At 45.1% G+C, this 18479-nt stretch overlaps 1 protein-coding gene across 1 annotated transcript in view; it reads right to left on the bottom strand.

Annotated features, from left to right (window-relative positions):
- ULK1 (unc-51 like autophagy activating kinase 1) overlaps positions 1-18479 on the bottom strand; it is a 77934-nt gene that overhangs the window by 55893 nt on the left and 3562 nt on the right. The window contains exons 4-5 of the mRNA XM_010016980.1: positions 6514-6546; positions 5715-5751 (exon numbers count right to left, since the gene is read on the bottom strand). Coding sequence (XP_010015282.1) covers positions 5715-5751; positions 6514-6519 — 43 coding nt within the window. The 5' untranslated portion in view covers positions 6520-6546. The remainder of the gene's footprint in view (positions 1-5714; positions 5752-6513; positions 6547-18479) is intronic.

Below are 18479 nucleotides of genomic sequence, written 5' to 3'. Positions count from 1 at the left end.
CCCACCCCCAGGATCAACAGCCCTCCCAGCCGGGCTCAATCCCAGCCACCGAGCAAGTCAGGCTTAAAGCAAGCACCATTCCACTTGAACAAAATGATTTCTTCTGTAAAAGGTCCCTGTAAATCACTTGGTACTTCATTAGTGTTTTTCCAGCTGTTCTCTAGTAAGGCATTAAAACAAGCTGGCAGGAGCTTCAAAATGCTCCTCTACCTAGTCAGCTAGAAGGGAGGAATCCTTATGAAAACACAGATGAGGCTGCACACAGCTTTAACACAACACAGGAAATTAAAAATCTAACTTTCAAAAGACGTGCATGGGAAACAGCAAGAGACATGGGCAAGTTAAACAGCACTTGGAACAGAAAATAAACTCCCACCACTCCCAAACCTCACTGCTCTGGAGGGAAGCACAAGCAGAGAGCTAAAATGTCACCGCAGCTATCAGCTGGTCCTGGACCCGTACACGTGAGACCAGTGCACATGCATATGGAGTTTCTCTCCCCTTACTGGGCCTTCTTCCTCATGAACTGGCACTCAGCTGGAATTCAAGAGACTCGTCTGTAAGAAGGGGAGATTCTGTGAAGGGATTTTGATGATATTAAGAGGCAGCTCAGACGCAAGCCACCCAAACCCACTTTCATCTTCTGTGGAAAAGCACTGCCTTATCTTTCACAAGGCTTCCCCTGACCTCCTGCTGCAACGTATCTGTACTCAGTCCTGTACCATTTTCTGTCCAGCATCTCAGCTATGCTCAATCTTCTCTTCAACAACATTTCTGCTATTCCTATTCAAGGAAATCTAGTCAGAAATGGTTAAAACACCATCTTTAAACAGAACAGCAAGAATTCAGAAGTTTTTTGCCCAATTCAGCTCAGGCCCAGGAAAGGCCAGGCTGTCTTATCATCCCCTAAACATGAAGCAAGACTTGAAACCTGGCAGTTCTTAACGTTACTAAGCTGGCAGGCAATTACAAACTCCTGGCTAAACACACTCTGCCTCTAGCAGAGAAACCACGTTGTCAAAGCCTTGTTCTGACCTGCAGTCCCAACAGTGTGCCACATCTTTAAGGCATTACCCTCTCCTTTATATAACTTGGTGGCTATAAGGCTAACACAGCGCTAGCCACCAGCCCTCAGCAAGCCAGCTATGCTTCCCTAACGTGGATTCTACCTCTTTAAACAACATTCCTACCAAGAGCAGAAAAATCCATTCACCCAAAGAAAACAGAGCCTTTAAGTCACTGATTTCTGCAGAATTGAAGCTTTTTCACTTCTTAGAAGTCTGCACAAAGCTCTCAGCCCTGCAAAAGTACTGTCTTCCTTACATGTGCATTATCTAAGCTGGTGTCTTGAACCTGCAGATTCCTCCAGTACAAATCCTGTGGCATGGTGGAGATACCATGTTGAAGCACAGCAAAATTACACACGAGGTCTGTTGGATCCTCTGACAGCATTAAATCTCACAAACCCAACTACTGCTGCAAGGCAGGAGTGTGGAACTGAGATGCTGCCTTCAGTAACACAGAAGGGACAGTCGGCTACTTGGAGCGTGCAGGGGCAAACCCTTCTACCTCCCTCCATTAACAAACAGGCCATAACAGAAAAACAAAAGTCCTTATACTCATCCCATCAGTCTACTGCGTGACAGCAGCAATCTCCAACTGAAGGACAGAGATATAAATATAACTGACATTTTTAGTGACTTCAGGATATTGGTCTGCAGAAGATCTTTCAGAGCAGCTACCATCAGCAGAGGGAGGGAGAAGATACAGAAGACTCATTCAATTTAGGTGCTGTCAAATAAAAATAATCATAAAAAAAGTGTGGAGAACAAAACAACTCTTCCCTTGACACATTCCAAATAGGGAATTTGTAATTCTGTCCCTGTAAAAAGGGGATATTCTCATCTTTACCAGAAAACTGGCAAAACACTAAGCCTTCCTGGGCATCCCTGAGGAGGTCTGTGGTGAGCAATACATTCTTGCAGAGAACACTGTGTCACAAGCCTCACTTTGCTATTACTGAGAGTGATAATATCCCTGTTTGTTTTCATGGGCTCCACTTCAGTGACGAGGCACTCAGCTTACTGCCTTGGGAACAGCAGCTACACAGCTCAGTAGATCAGAGCAAATATTTACTGTGGGTCAGTGTGGGGCCCGCGTGCCTCGTAGCTCTTGAAGCATAGGAAAAGGACAAATCCACCTAAAAAGTGCCCTGGTCAGCCTGTGCGGAGATGTTCGACCTACCGAGAGTTAGACTAGTAACAGCCTCTGTCAGCTGATCCAAGGGTAGATGCATTGGAGTACAGCCACTGATGTTAACACGACAGCACTATTTTGGAAAAGCTATTTAGGAGAAAGAATTTCTCCTCCTACCCACAGGTGCCACGAGTATCTCTAACATGGGCCCAATCCAATTGACACTGATTTATTTGGGGCCCATCCTGTAACTACCCCAGCTCCATCCATGCAGAGCGTGGACAGTGAGACTCCTGTACAAGACAGAAGACTTACTCCAGATAGGTCTAATCTTATCATAGGTATTTCGTAACTACCTAGCTGTGGAGGGTGAAAAGTTACACATCATGCCTCACACCTCTTGTTTGCAAAAGGGTCCCCACACCACTTGGGGTGGTAACAGTTCTTTGCATGTGGACAAACCAAGAAATGCCCTGCTCTGATATGATGGTTTTCTTCAGATATGTGCTCTCCGAGAAGCAGCTTTAGGAAAGGTCATCAATATGCACTTTTAAACTGTCCATAACAGCTGTGTCAATGCCAACCCACAGGATTTTAAGCAGGTATTTTAGATCAGCCTTCTCTAACCTCCTGAGAACCTGAGGCCACAGAATTCCACTTATTCCCATACAGAGCATAGTCACTTCTGTAATGCTTCCCACAGCTCTACCACGCACATCAGCAACCTGCTCCTTTCAGCTCAAAACATACCCCATGGTGGGCTTTAAATGAAAGCAACATCCAGAGAGATCCATCAGAAGGGAAATCGCACGGTACCATTAAACAACAACATACGAGAGTTGTGCTTAGCAGAACACACACAACCTTGGGTTGTACCAAAGAGATCGAGGCTGACCAACAGTGTAACCCAGCCAAAACACATACTCCATTGAAACGTGCACATGTGCACGTCCTCCAGTTATGAAGACAAGGAGAATTAGAGTGCCTCTGGATTCAACACAGAATTACCATATTGCCTAATGCTTGTAATTAGAGGGCAGAATGGATTGAGAAGCTTACAAGCATCTCATTCAATGAGAAACAGGGGATTTGCATGCTCAGCTTGCTTAAGTGTTACAGGAACCACCAGCAAAAACGTCTGAGGAGTCAGTGGGAAAGTAGATGTTGGAATTAAATACCACCACAATTATTAAAGTAACCGAAGCAGCACAGTAACTGCTCCATAGGGATGAGCCTCCTGTGTACCAGTGAAACACCCTGCAAGAAACCTGAACCTTCCAAGATGAGCTTTCAGGAAAAAAATAATCATTGTTGTCAAAAGCACCCCAAGAAGCTGTCAGAGGAGATACCCCAAAGAAGCATGTGGTGGAATGGAGAAAGCGATGTGATGGCAAAAGCTGACACGTGAATGTGGAGGACCAGATCTCTACTGCAGTGACGGAAGTAACTAACTTTCTTGCTGCAGTTCCTTACTGACTGCTCCCTTTGGCAGCCTGTGCATGCTGAGTTTTCTTTACTGGCAACTGGCACACAGATGTTAAGAGTTAAAATAAAAGCAAGCACCAATTTCCCAGTCACAACAGCTGCTCTTTGCAGTTGTCAAGGTGAAATATTTATTGCTAAAAACAAGAGCTAAAGGTAACTTTCTCAAACGAACTCAGGCAAACAAAGATCAAACTTTACCCCAGGCAGCACTCAAACCAACCAAACTGGGGTAAACCTGAATTTTATTTGGAAAATACAATTAATCAACACTTTCTCAAACTACCCACCAATTGCCTGAGTAGTCTCATTTGATAAACAAGGAAGTGAGCTGTATTAATAGCCTAGCTAATTGCACAGTATGCTTCGCTTACTTTTCTCTCGGTGGGGTAGTGCAGAGTGGTAGAAGGGAGAAGGTGACAATGCACACATAGAAGCAGTAAGATGCACAGGAAGATATTCTATAAACCCATGTTTCTATAAATCATTCAGCCAGAAGCTGTGTTCTTGTTTACACACACAACTTTGCCAACAGGAGTCCACAGCCCAGCGCTTTAATATCAGGGTTCATTGCAGGTGCATGAAAGCTGAAAACTTGGGCTTTCAAAGCCCGTGCACTGGGTAACTAAAGTTTGACTTCTTTTAAAAAAGCATTTCATTTTTAGAATTAAAACAGAAAAGAAGGTACAAAATACAAAACCATTTTCACATGGGATTCATAACAGCGTTCCACCACCACCAAACATGCTTCTTTAAACCACAGCAATACTCAGATGCAAAACACCACCACTTAGGTAAGACAAAGCACGCTAAATGTTGATTTAAAAAACAAATGCCTGCCACTTCTATCTCACATTTTAAACAAGCGAAACAGATGAAAGGCAAAATATTCCTTCATTTTCCTTCAAGTACTAAATCCTTTCCGAAAATAAAGTCCAGAAATGTAATTCGTTACCCCGTATGAATAGTGCAAAATACATCAAGCCCCAAATAATCATTCTAGGGATACCAACACTAGCTGTAGGGCAAATGTAAATTTAACTTTTAATCCTTCATTTTTGCCATTTCCAGGCATCATGTACCTCGAATGAGGAGCCTGAAGTATTTTCCAGCTGACTAGCTATTAATTTGAACAATGTGAATAAACTTTGTTTGACATGCAAAACAACAAGAAAGCTACTTTAAAGAAGAAAAATACAGCCAGGCCAACAGAAAATAAGGGCTGTGTCTGACTGCAGCTAAGCAACATGCTGTCCTCCTGATGCTTAAGAACTTGGGTGCAGTGTGATTTTCACATAGGCCAGGATACCGGTGCAGTGCACTGTATGGAAAAATAGCCTGGGAGATTGAAGCCACAGTCCCAGCAACACAGCAAGATAACATGCAAAGCATGTTCCGTTCAGTTTGATGGCGAAGACATGCTTCGGTCTCACCAAAAAGTTCTTCCAGGCACCACAGTTACAGATACCTGTTGCTATATTTTCCAAAAAGACCCTGAAGTTAGTAGTTTTCATCACTCTCACAACTCCACTGGCTACACTACAGTCACCTTCAGTACGCTGAAGTAAGAAATGTGTTCTGTCCTACATGTGGGGACACCTTTAGGGGTAAACTTAAAGTGAAATACACTCTTGGGATCTTATTTTAATCCAATCCTACAGAACTGTTATTTCTGCATAAATAGCTTTTTTCCAGAGATCAAGGAAAAGACAAACCACGTCCCTAGCAGTGATGAAATGTTTAATCTGTAAAGCCATTGTAACTAAAATACATAACTACTGACAACAGTCACTACTGACCTACACAGGAAAGACTACAAGATTAGCTTTTATTGTGATGGATTCTCAGTTTTCAACTGATTATCAAGGATGAACCTCTTAGGAGCAGTGATACTCTGTTTATTTTGCAGGAATTAAAGACAAAAATACACAATCTGCTTATTTAGATCTTGCACAAAACGCAGCAATTTTAACGAGCTTAAACAGTCAATGTTTTCTTTTGAATACAGAGGATATTCTCCATATTGCTGTACTTACTGTGAAGATAGTCCGCCAGATCACCACCATTACAGTACTGCAAACAGAACAGAAAGCTCAGTTAATGCAAGGCAAATCAAAGATCAAAAAGAAAACCAGTAAACTTCACTAGGATGGCATGTTTGTCATAGTACTGAAACACAAATAACCACACATGTCAAAATACGTATTCAGAAGCTGGCAGGGAAAACCCCATTCCTGTAGGTTCCTCTTCTGTCCCATTTCCCCATACATTATACTGCATTATGATACACCAGCATTAACTAGCTTTAGTGTACATGGATGTGCACATGCACATCAGAGAGAAAGATAAAACCAGAACAAAGCAGAAGGGTCTCCACTGGAGACACCACAAGAAAGCTGGCTGAGGAAAGGCTGGGAGCAGCCATGGCTGACAACTGAAATTCCCCACATTGTGTTCCACATCATTAAGGAAAGTCAACAAGACCTTGGAGCAAAGACTGCAGAGGATAAACAACATTCGCAAACTTTGCAGGTAGGCTGCATCAAGGAAATTCTCTTTCCGTGTATCTCTGAAGCAAATACTACCCAGTAACACCTATTTGACCCTTGAGGTAAGGCTTCTGACTGATTAAACCTGTGCCAAGCACAGCTGCTTGACAGCAGCAATATGAAAAGTGTCCCTGGCTGCTGCCTTCACCCACATTGCTCCAGTTCTGCTGCAGATCAGATAAGCAAAAGCACCACAGGTGAGACTGCAATCAGACAGCACTGCTTGTGTGACAAGCTGGTCTGCTTAAAAGCTTATAAAAATACAAGGACAAACACACACACTCACCTCCATAACCAAGTAGACCGAGTTTGCCAGTTCCTGAGGAAACAGAAAATGAGAAAATAAAAGATTTAATAAGGCTTATGCACTGAAATATTTCACATGCTGCACTTCCTTTTAAACAGGTAAATTGTGCTCTGTTACGATTCAGACTGAAGAGAAGGTAAAAAACATTATAGGTTAATTCCTGGAAGATTGCTTACTTTGAAAGTACCAGGTATTTAAGCATGTTATTTCTTTCTGAGTGCACATCTGTTTAACCAAGCAGATCTCCTGTGTTGTGGCTTGGGTCTTCATGTTCATTTCAGGCCCTTGGGATTAACAGTGGCATGCAACACAGATGCTGGCACGCTACTATCTCAGAGCCTTAATCATTTCCACATTTAACTTGGCCCTTTATAGCATCTGTACCCACATGAGCAGCCTTAGTCTGAACAGAGAGATAAGAGCAACATAACTTCGGGTCCTGCACTTCAAAACCACAATATGGACCAACCAATTTCTACAGCTGCATTAACAGAGTGCTATTATCAGGTGGCTAAAGCTTTCTGGATTATCACAGGGGTCACCACCAGCTAAGTCCAGGCCAAACGTGTGTTTTTCTAAGTCTGCTGCACTGTGATGCTTCTTAACAACTCAAGAGTTCACCTCCAGCCTTAGCTGATCTTCTCCACTGGCTCCCTGGCCTTAGGAAGCACGTACAGAACAGGATATCCATGGCAAAAGCATAATGTACTGCAGAGAAGTGCATCACACATACAGCACCACGGAGCCTCATCAGGAACTTTGGTGGCTGTGCAGTACACACACTGACACAAGCAGCTGCCAAACCACCAGCAGAGAACAAACGTGAAAACAACCAGATGTTTCAACCCTGGGCAGACCCAGAAGGGTGAGTGACTAAATCCTCTTGTTGAAACAGAAGTCAGACAGAATCAGACCTACTATGTAAAAGCCTGTATGACAGAAGTCAGTCGTGAACTCAAGGGCCAGTCGTGGACAAGCACAGGCAGCAACTGCCTGTGTGAGTGCAGGAGAAGCTCTGAAAGCAGCAGCACAGCAAGAGAGTTCACTCCATTTCCATAGCTCCAGGGCAGCATGCCTTTACTTACATGCTGTTTAGACACCTGCCAGCCCGATTACTCTTTGGAGCCCAACTATAACTTCAAAAAGCCCCAGCATCAACCCTACCAGCCTTTAAGTTTTCAAGCAGTCTCCCCTGTCTGCTCCCATCCTCTTTCATCTTGGTCTGCCCACAGGACTCTACCTCCCGTCAAGCCTGTACCAAATTGCCTGCCTTTGTCAATGCCTCGAGTCCTCAGCACCTCCCATCATTTCTGTTGCAGTCCTCTTTCAACCTCACGATGTGAAATCTGAGTTTCCAGATGCTTCACAGAAGACTTGGAGGAAGGAGGGATAGTGGAGGAAGCTGAACTACCTGCAACTGGAGAGACTCAAGCTACAGCTGTGTGCAGCACGGGCCACCCAGCAGCCTCCCCGCTTCAGGGATCCATCAGACCCCAGAGCTGACCCTCCCCACCTCTTGTCACAACCAAGCCCAGCTGAGCTTTTTGGAAGTCCCCTTGTTTGTCAAAAAAGCCATTTTCTGTGATGCTTGAAGAAGGTGTTTCTTTACTGATCTCTGCATTTACAAGCAGCACACGGTTAAGCCATCCACTTTCACGCACACTTCAGATGAAGTGGGAAACCAGCCTGTGGTAGGGAAGCAACACAAGCAGAAAACCCCGGGCACCCTCACAAGCTTTGCACATGTCAAAGCACTGGGGGAAAAATGTCAGAAGAGTTCAAAGCCCACCAGCTCCTGCTGTCCTCAGCAAGAACAGCAGTAAGCCAAGGTCTGTGAAAGACACTCAGGCCTTTTCACTTCTCCAGGAAGTACCAGAAGACACAAGGACACACCAGATGTGTTGTGCTCAGGGAACAACTGCGGGGCTGCAGGCCAGGGAGCTCACTACAGGGCAACTGCTGGGCACGGAGGAAGTGTCTGAAGTAGCTTTTGCAGCCTGAATAGAGTTCACCACTGCCACAGCAACATTCTTCTTGCCTAAACATGCTGTGATAATTGTAGCTCAGTAACTCTACACATTTAATATGTATTGTGCCAGCAGGGTTTGAGGAAGCTTAATGTATCATTACCTATATAGAAAATGAAGGGGAAGTTTAGCTTACACAAACCAAGTCCAGAAGATATTTGTAATAGTTATTAGCCAATAGCTAATGTACACTGTACGGTTTGGTTGTTTTTCCACTCTATGTTATTTAAAGACTCTGCAAACAAGCATCAAGCAAGCAATTGATTTCTGGCAGCCAGTGTGTACAGTGACTAGGGTTAAATAAGGACCTACACAGGCAAGGGAGATGCTCTGCTCCATTTCCCCAGCAACAAAGTGACCTTGGTGCTTGGCAGTTTTACCCCACCAACACAGGTCGAAGAGATAAGAAGGCAATGCCTGAAAGGCTTCTAAGGCAGAAGTAGGTGGCTCCCTCAACCACCCACTGGCAAGAGCCCACTCTGAACACTCCAGCCACACTAGGAAGCGCTCCACCCTGCTGCATGCACACCCACCGCAGCACAGGAACATGTAGCAAGTGTATTTTCAGCTTGCAGACACCCATAGTAGGGTGACAACTTCCACATTTGCAACTTCAGCATTTCGAGACCCACTTACCAGAAAGATTTGTGGGAATTTTGCCAAAAAACCTGAACATTTATTTCAGGAAGGGCCCTGGAAACAAGCTCTTGGTTGGAAAAAGCCAGTAGCTTACTGCGGTTACAATGGATACGACTGCCTAAAGAGATTCCTGGTTTCTCAAATGGGCTGATGGACTTCTCCCAAGCTGATTCAGCAGCAGAAACCACTTCTTTCCCATTTTTATCCTTCCACAGTATTTACGACTTGTTCATTAACAAAACAAGGGAAAAACACTGCAAGCCAAATTCTGCAGACTACCACTTTCTCTGAACAGAAACAAAATGTCCAACCCTCTTATTTTCACATCAGCAACAAGAATAATATTACAGTTTGTTGTATTTCTGCAGAGGCTCATGTCCAAGTGGTTCAGATAATTTACTCTGGACCTCTTATTCACATGTGCTAGTCCGTGAAGCCAAGGCTAATCCTGTCACTAAACAAGCTCGGACAGCACAGAGGCAACCCCCTAAGTTTTCCTCTCATCACAAAGTGCAGCAGTACCCTGACCATGCTCCACAATAGCAGCAAAAGGCCTCTGCCAAAGAGATTAAGCTGATAATTAATCAGTCTGGATCACTGCCTGACTTGTAGTTCTTGCAGCAGAGGCCCCAGCGATGAAGTTACAATTTAATTGAGTGTAAAAATAGGCAACAGCCTCTACTGTCTACAAATAACACACATCTGCTGATGGAGGACAAAGAAATGAAGAGAATTCATTTAGCAGTACACCATAAATCACCCCGGGACAGTGCTATGCTGAAATTCCTCACCAGGACTCTAGGAGGGATGGCATTATGGATATCAACATCCAGCAGTCCTGTCTCCCTTTAAATTTTCTCTCCACTCCTACTGGAAGGTGGCATGATCCTCTTCTTGGAAAGTGTGTGTTTAGGTGTGTCCAAAGGGAAATGTCTGGGTGTACCCACAGTTAGTCATTGTCCTACCACAGCTCAGAGTCTGAGAGAGGAAACTTCCTGAGAAAAACCCTCCTCTGCTCGCGATCCCAGCCCATGGCCTGACACCAAGTTTAGAAAGATGCTCAGGAAGGAAGTTTTGCACTCCAGAACTCTCTGAGCAGTGCAGTGTTGTCACCAGTCTGTGTGGGATGATACACTGGGGTAAAACCAGCAAAGGATGGCTCCCACCTCACACAAGTCCTCTTCTCTAGGAAGACTGGGGGATGAATGAGGACGCAGCTCCACTGTTATGCCTATGTGCTGAGCACCGTGTGGCTGACAAGGGTCCTACTGCCTACAGGAGAGGAGCAGCATGGACCCAAGTGCTCAAAACTGGTGTGGTACTCTCCTGAGGAACAGCATACCACCACCCGTTTGTTGTCCTCCCTTCAATGCCAAAGGTGCCTGTTTTGTGCCTCTCAGAAGGTATCTAACAGCACCCAGAGCAGCTGCCAAGCACAGATAATTGCCACACATCTCTGAACAGGGCTAGGACTCGTTAATTGTACAACCCCACAGAAGCAAAGCTGAGGGTCTGACAGTGGAAGATGACCTTGACACCAAGTGGAAGCTAAGCTTTTCCACTCTGTTTTGCTTGGGGTTTTTTAATGCTGCTTCCCCCACTTGCTGCAGGAGCACATCACATCCGCCTGTTTTGCCAGCAGGATCTCATGGAGCCAGCGCCCTTTTGGCCTTTGGTCTCTCATCACCACTATTCTGACAGGCACACTGGAATCATGAACACGGGCTGTAACACACACCGTTTTGCTTTATAGGAACCAATCCCTTGGCCAGTGGCACCTGGAAAGCCTCTAGCTAAGGCAGGGGCTTGAGAAACAGAACCCACCATTCTCAAGAGAGGGAAGAAACTTTCCAAATAGTAAAATCTCTTGGTATTACTTCACTGTGGCTCACAGGCTTGAGCAGGTGAACCTCTGAGAGTGAAAGGAAAACTGTCAAGGATTATCTCCTGACCCAACTATTTGAAGGGAAGCAAGATGAAAGACAATAGAAACATCAATCTGAATTGCAGGAGCACCTACCAATGCTCACCCTTTGGAAAACAGATCTAAAGAAAAGGGTTAGAAGATATTTACATGTCTTCTGACCCCACGCAAGGAAAAACATGTCTTGGAGCTGACTGTGTTTCTCTGTTCTCTGGCCGTGGCTGTTCTCCTCACTCCTCTGAATCTTACCAATAAGGAATTCAGAAACATTTCAAGCAAGTTTCCAATTCAGGAGACATAAATTACCTCAAATGAAGGAAGAAAAGGAGAAAAGGGAAACTACTCATTCACTGGAGTATAATCTCTGCACAGACATACAATACCACAAAATGTTTCTCAAACCCAGACACAGCTTCACAGCCAGACAAAAGCACATTTTAGGACAGACTTCTGCGATTCAAGACATGCAGTCAGTGAGGTCCTGCACATTATAAGGAACCAACACCACCTATCCTCTTGTGTATGGGCTACACTGGAAGTGATAGATCTCAATCTATGTTAGCAGTCACATTTAAGTATGGTCCGGGAGGTGATACGCAAGCAACAAATACAATCATTATAGAATAGTTTGGGTTGGAAGAGACCTTAAAGATCATCTAGTTCCAAGCCCCCTGCCTAATTTAAGACTTCTTCCTAATACCTACTCATTACCTTTGTCTATTTTGGATAATCCAGGTCCAGCAATAAAACCTGCTACTGACTGGAAAGCATTATTACCCCAGTCAGAAGATCTATGACTTCCCAGAAGAATAATTTCTTCATGTAGATCCCACAGAATAAGCATAAGAAGCAAGACCCAGAGAGGCCCATAGACTTTTGCATTGGCTTTTGACTGCATTCTGCTTCCCCAGAGCTGTCAGCTTGCTCCAGGATGCAGAGCAGCAGTGCAGAAGCACAGGGCAAGCAGAAGGGAGGCCCTGAAACACAAAGGTGGTTTATGGCGAGTCTCACAGAAGGCAGACTTCTGTAGGACCAGAGTAACAATGATTCTGAGGGTCAGTGATACCCCATTCCAGGCACTATGGTATTCTCTGCTTATAAAACAGATGAGATGTTTTAAGACAGGTTGTACTTCAGAGATTAAAAACACCAGGAAAGTCATCCTCTGCTTCTACACAGGCTTCAGGAAGGGAGGGAAAGTATTTCCTATCCCGCTGGCAACTGTCCTAAAGCCTGACTGCGTGACATTAAAAAACAAACAAGACAATGTCATGTCCGTGGAGCTCATGTTTGCCAGGTAGCTAATACCACCACAGATAAAGGTAGGACAGCTGGTAAAGCAGCTCAATCTTCACGTGACCTGAAGAAGCTTCACCATCCCTTCCACTGGACATGAGACTTCTGCAGCTTCCTTCAAACCAGCCCCAGCTCTGTTCCCTTCTCCTCCCCTACCTATAGCCCCACTGACAGGGCATTCTGCTGCTGGCTTCACATAAGCTCACTGCAGGCCTCGATCAAAGCCATGAGCTTCAATGCACTTGCTGGATGACTGATGGCTACAGCAACTGCAGAGAGCTCAGACAGGAAAACATGACCCTCCTTCAGAGACAGACTTCGCTGTCTTTGCCTCTGCACAGCAACACATACAGCAAGTCAAAGCTGCGAGCTGCACCCCAGCCTAACCACACAAACCAAAGAATAGGAATAATGTCATAATAAGAGTATGGAGACAAAGTGGCAGGTTTCACAGGTCACAGAGCTTCGAGACAACTCCAAAAACACTTCAGAGTGAACTGAAGACTCATGCTGCTGGGACACTGAAAGCAATCACTTGTTAGAGCAGTCATGTTCACCTGGGGGTAATGCTGCACCACCAATACCAGTGTCTGCGCCCAGCTGCCAGCTCCTTGGGAGGCGTTACTGCTTGAGAGCACACAGCATGGGTCCTATCTGTGTGCAGCAGCTACAGCAGCCCAGCCAGGGTAAGACTATGGGGGAAAAAAGCAGCAGAATCCTGAAAAGGTTGGACTTTCTGACATGCAGTGGAAAGAAGCAGTAAGCCTTTTGCCAACAGCAAGCTCTTCTTCGCAAATGGCAATGCACTGTGTTAATCCCATCAAGGGGTAAACTTCAGAATTCTAAAACTAATGATAAAAATACTCACAATCCGATTTGCTTTTGTGTATTTATTCCTCATCTCCTTTCTGCATCACAGTCATGTTCCAAAATGAACATTTCAGCTTGAATTCCCCATTACCTTAAGCTCAGTCACATGTACCGGAATGAAATCCTTTCATACCATAACGTTGCATTTTATGAGCCTGCCCAAGGAGCAGGAGTAGTGGGGGAGTGCTGTGGGGTGAGGTGGACAATAAGGCAGGCTGTAAGAGTGAATGTTTCAATCACACATTTACTGACATACGTGCAAATACAAGCAAAGTGACTCAGTCTGGAAGTCTGGTTTTTAGAACCTAAAAACCTTGGGGTTTTCTATGGCAGCTGCATGACTGACTGGCCTTTGCAAGTCTTCTCTTTGACATCCATTCATTTCATACTTCATGTACCAGATTTAAGAAGACAAACACATACCACAAAGGTGTTCTAACAAGGAGTTAGAAGAAAAAAGCATGGTTTTTCATTCAAATAAAAATGATCTTAATTTAAGAGTGGAAAGCCAGAGCAACACGGGCTTCAATCTGCAGTATTTAAGAAAAGAACTAGGATGTTTTAAACATATTTAGCATGCTGGCTACAAATGCCAACTAAATGACAAAAACACTGCAAAGGAAGAAGCCTACAGCGAGAGAGCAGCCCAAGTGCCCATGTGCACAGTGACACTGAGCAGCAGACACAGCCCTTGTGCTCCAAACCCACCCAGCAGCTCCGGGGAGCTGTGCCTCAGCCCTGCTGACACCGCCTCATCCTCTGCTGTGATCCGCGGGGTTTCCCATCCCAGCAGCTCTCACAGTCTGGGTTATCAGGATGTACTGAGCCAGTGGGAGGCCTCCCATTCCTGAGGATGTGAGACCCTTTGCCAAATAGGTTCTCCAGTGACTCGGAATCCTGCATCTTTCATTCCCCCCACGGGAACCACGCTGTCTGGCTGATCTCTAGTGTGCCAGCTCAGCTGACCTAATTCCTTCTGTTATTCTGATGCTAGGAGACAAGCCAGGTGCTCCTGCAGCCAGACAGAACATGACTGCCCTAAGCAACCAGGGATGCACAATTTGATTCATTTCTATCAGTCCCCCTTGAAATAACCTTGCTTAATAAACAAATGAAGCTTTGAGAGTCTCACTTTTCATTTTGAGAGCATCTCTATGTTAAGGCTTCCACATCATAAGGCAGAAAACATCATAGAGGCAAAACACCTCCGTGCCATACACTAAGCACAAAAGAGGTTCTATAGCTATCTCTTCGTGAGTTTTTCCCCTGGATTCTGCTGTGGACATTTACTACATTTCTTGGAGAGTAACCTTAACATCTGAAGACAATTGAGATGGCTTCTCTTAAGCTAACTATGTTTATGTCTGTACCTAAGAAACATTGCTTTGGAGGACCATATCACCTGCCATGAAGTCTGCCACTTACTATTGCTACATGAAACACGAGTAACAGGGAAAAAACACAAACAGGAAAAAACCCACCCCATCAACCAACAAGCAAAAAAAGTCTGTATTTATTCTGAAAACCAAACCAACCCCCTCTCCTTGACTCTGCAGACCAAAGACCACCACCTCTGCTGACCACCCCTGTGCTTAGTATCTCATTTCCCACTGTGTCTCACTGCCTGCCATGTGATGAAGGCAGTTTACCTGATGGAAGACACACTTCAGAGGACCAGAGCTTCTCTAGGAGTTTCCCCAAAGCAAACCAGAGCCATCCAGTCCAGATTCCTATCACCACCACCCCTGTGTCTGCTGTTTGCTAGTCCGCTTGTTGTGCAAAAGCTTTTCAGTTTGGTTCTCAACAAGTGGGAAGGCAGGAGGTGCAGGAAAGGGAGTGGAAGAAAAGAAGACACAACGTGCACTCTATCCTCAATTCTCTTTACATGCTTGAGCATTAAGATGAGCTCTTGAAACACATGGTTTTATTGCAGTTCCACAGTTTAGGGGCAAGTCCAGCCCAGCCACAAAATGAAATCTTTTAACTGAGCTTTGGTTTGGACCTATACATACTTGAAAAATTCAAACACTGGTTCTCAATCTGAGTTCAATCCCACCCAGCCACCGATCAGGAAACACCTCTTCCCATCCATTTTACACATCTCCACCTCCTTGCTTTGCACACTCCAACCAAATGCATTCAATCATCACAAGGATTTAAACTGTGGAAATTTTACTAATGGAAACAGTGATGGAGTTTCAAGAAGAGCAGCACAAATAGCACCTCAGCCGTTACCAGAACTCTGCTGTCAAACTGCAGACACAAGAGCCTACCAGTTTCTGATTACTCCTGGGAAACATTCCTTACTCTGTCATTACAGTCTGAGTAATGCTACCTTCCACAGGCACTTCAGAGGCTATTAACTTCCACGTCGCCAGCTCTTCCATGACATCTTAATCATGTGAGAGGAACACAGGTATGTGCTTTACACACAGGATGAGTAGAGCAGTGACCATAATTTCAGAAATGCGACAAGACAACTCCCTCTAAAAAAAGCCCATGACTCCTCTGACATCTATATTTAGTGGTCAGCATTTGCTAGATGTTTCTGTGACCTGCACGGTGGGGTACTCTGCTAGTGAAGCCAACATTAAACTGAAGTTCAAGACTATAACATCCTCTCTCCTGCATGAACATAGCCATTTTGATCCACTAAACTCTCAAGCCTCATTCTACATAACTACAGGCAGGGGGTGGTTGGGTTTTTTTTGTCCTTGTCCCCTTCTAGCTCTAAATTAAGCCAGATCCAATCTTCAGTGATTCCCTTCAACAGATGCGAGGATGCTGATGGAGCAGGATAGCAGACACCCCATTCTTGTCCGCAGCGCAAACAGAAAGAGGATTGCTTGGCAGCTGAGAGAAGCCTGCACTTTACACCCACTCACCAGGCAGCTCGCCAGCTTCGCTCGGGGATGGAATTAAACCAGGATTTAACCAGGCAGGCAGCCTGACCTCCGGAGTGTGAACTCCCAGACACAGAGAGCCTCCTTAGTCATTCCAAGTGTCACAGTGGTGCTCCCGAGACGGGGCACCCGAACAGCAGTGCCCGGGGAGCAGAAGATTCTGCATTAGGTGGCACGAGAGGTGGCGAGGCAAGGAGGTGACACTGCAGCAACACTGATTCATCCGGCATCACGCTCATCAGCACAGTGCTGCAGCAGAAGCGAGCAGTGCTGGAGGGCACACCAGAGGACACTGCTGTACACGGAGATCTGGAGGTCCCAGGGGACAGCAGGAGGCACGTACACAACATGTGGATTAGCAGCTAAAGGCTCCGTGTCAGAAAAGGGTGATGGTGCAGAGTGCACAACAGAACATCACAGCCCAACAGCCATAGCCCTATTGATCACAAGGACTTTCCATGCAGCAACAACAGAACAAGGCTGTTGTTACCTGGCTCTCCAGACCAGCCCAGGGTGACTGGTCATTAAACTGAGAAGTATTTGTTCTGCCACCCATGCCTTAATCCATGTGCACAAGAAAAACTGCACTGCAAGGACTCCCTGTTCCTTGTCTCTAGGAGCTCCAGGCAATACAGTCACCCCAGCAGAAGTATTGCTGGTGAGTCTGTACTGCACGAGTTAAGCATTACTGTCAGCTCATCCTGAGCTGATGAGTACAATAAGCCAACTTGACAAAAAATTATGGAAAGCAGATCCTCAGGTAAGATAGGCTGAACCAGAAACTTAGCAGCACAGTGCCCTGCGTGTTTCTACAACCAGTCCATCCTACCCATGCAAAAATTGGGGGAAAAAGCCCCCAGTAAACAAGCCCCCAAAACACCTGATACCCAGACAAGCACAGTTACAGCTCAGATCACAGCACACGAGGAGAAAACATGCCAGCAAAATAATCCTTATTCCTGTTTCATGTAGGAAAATGCTTTCCAATATCCAAAGTGTGATTTATGTCCAGGAACAGCAGATTTTCTGCTCTAGCACCAACACAGCCACACGTGAGAGCTTTGGTTGTCACATCCTCAACCAACCCTCCCTGGGCAGCGGGCACAGCACAGGGAAGAAAACATACCCAGAACCTCCCATTGCTCCAACAATCTCAGTTACATTCATTTAAGAACCTACTTCTTTCTAGTGCTGGAAGAAGCTGTTTAGTGCACAGTGCTCCCAGGATCTGACAAGTTCAAGAGTTACCTTCCTACCACTGGATCCTCTTAGCTAATCAAGTGGCCTCTGATCACAGATTCAATGTCCTGAGTCACAAAAGAACCCAAAGCAAGTCCCATACACCAGACCACAGGCTGCTAAGTTTTCAATGTCAACATGTGTGAAGAGCTGAGCTGATGCTCAGGGTTTCAGAAATCAGTTTTCCAAGAAACCTGATTTTCAGACCAAGTACTCATCCAGCAGAAACCATCACTTGTATCCTTGTTGTCATTAATCTCCACCTTAAGGAACATGAATTATTTATCTGTCTCCAGAGTAGACTTCTGGCATCCAGATGTCCCCCTAGACCGCTGCACTCCCCTTGACTGCTGCAGTCTGGAGACCCCAAACCAGCTGAGGAGTCAGGGGTTGTTCAGTAGCAACTAATGTACCCTACATATTGTGGAATAGAGTTTTTACTTTATGCCAAACATCTCCTGTGCCTAGGAAATATCAATACCACAACTCCATACAGGTACTAAACAGATAGTACTCCTAAAAATGCAATACAGTATGATTTATCCCTTTTCTGAGCAGGGGCTCTAGCATTAGGCTCCTAGACTACTCACAGTACCTCTCATTAATACTTGAGCACATAATAATGGGAATATGCATATTTCATTTTGTGAGCCATTCTCATGTAATGATGCTGCTCTTTTAGGGCTCCAGTGAGGGGATCTATAAAAGTCCAGACACTGCACTTTTACTCATTAAACATTCACCAGTATCATTTATTTCTAGGAAGCTTCTTTTGTCATTATTTATGAACAAATATCAGAAAGATCTACGAAATGAGAAGGAACACAGCAGTTTTCCTGGATTTGAAGGATAAAATAAGTGTGCCAGGGCAAGAGCTGCTGTCAGTATTAAATATCAGCACTGCAAGTGTCTGTCTGGGGCAAGTCCAGCATTACACCAAAAATCTTGAGTAGTCTAAGGCCTGGTTAGCATTAGCTTTTAGCCAGGAAAATGTAAACGAAAGCATCATCGGGTGTAATCACTTGCTTACAGCCTCTGTGGTTTTGG

This window comes from Nestor notabilis, unplaced genomic scaffold (genome assembly GCF_000696875.1).
Source record: "Nestor notabilis isolate BGI_N333 unplaced genomic scaffold, ASM69687v1 scaffold23096, whole genome shotgun sequence".
NCBI classification, from domain to species: Eukaryota; Metazoa; Chordata; class Aves; order Psittaciformes; family Psittacidae; genus Nestor; species Nestor notabilis.
This window is presented reverse-complemented; position numbering and strand designations above follow the sequence as displayed.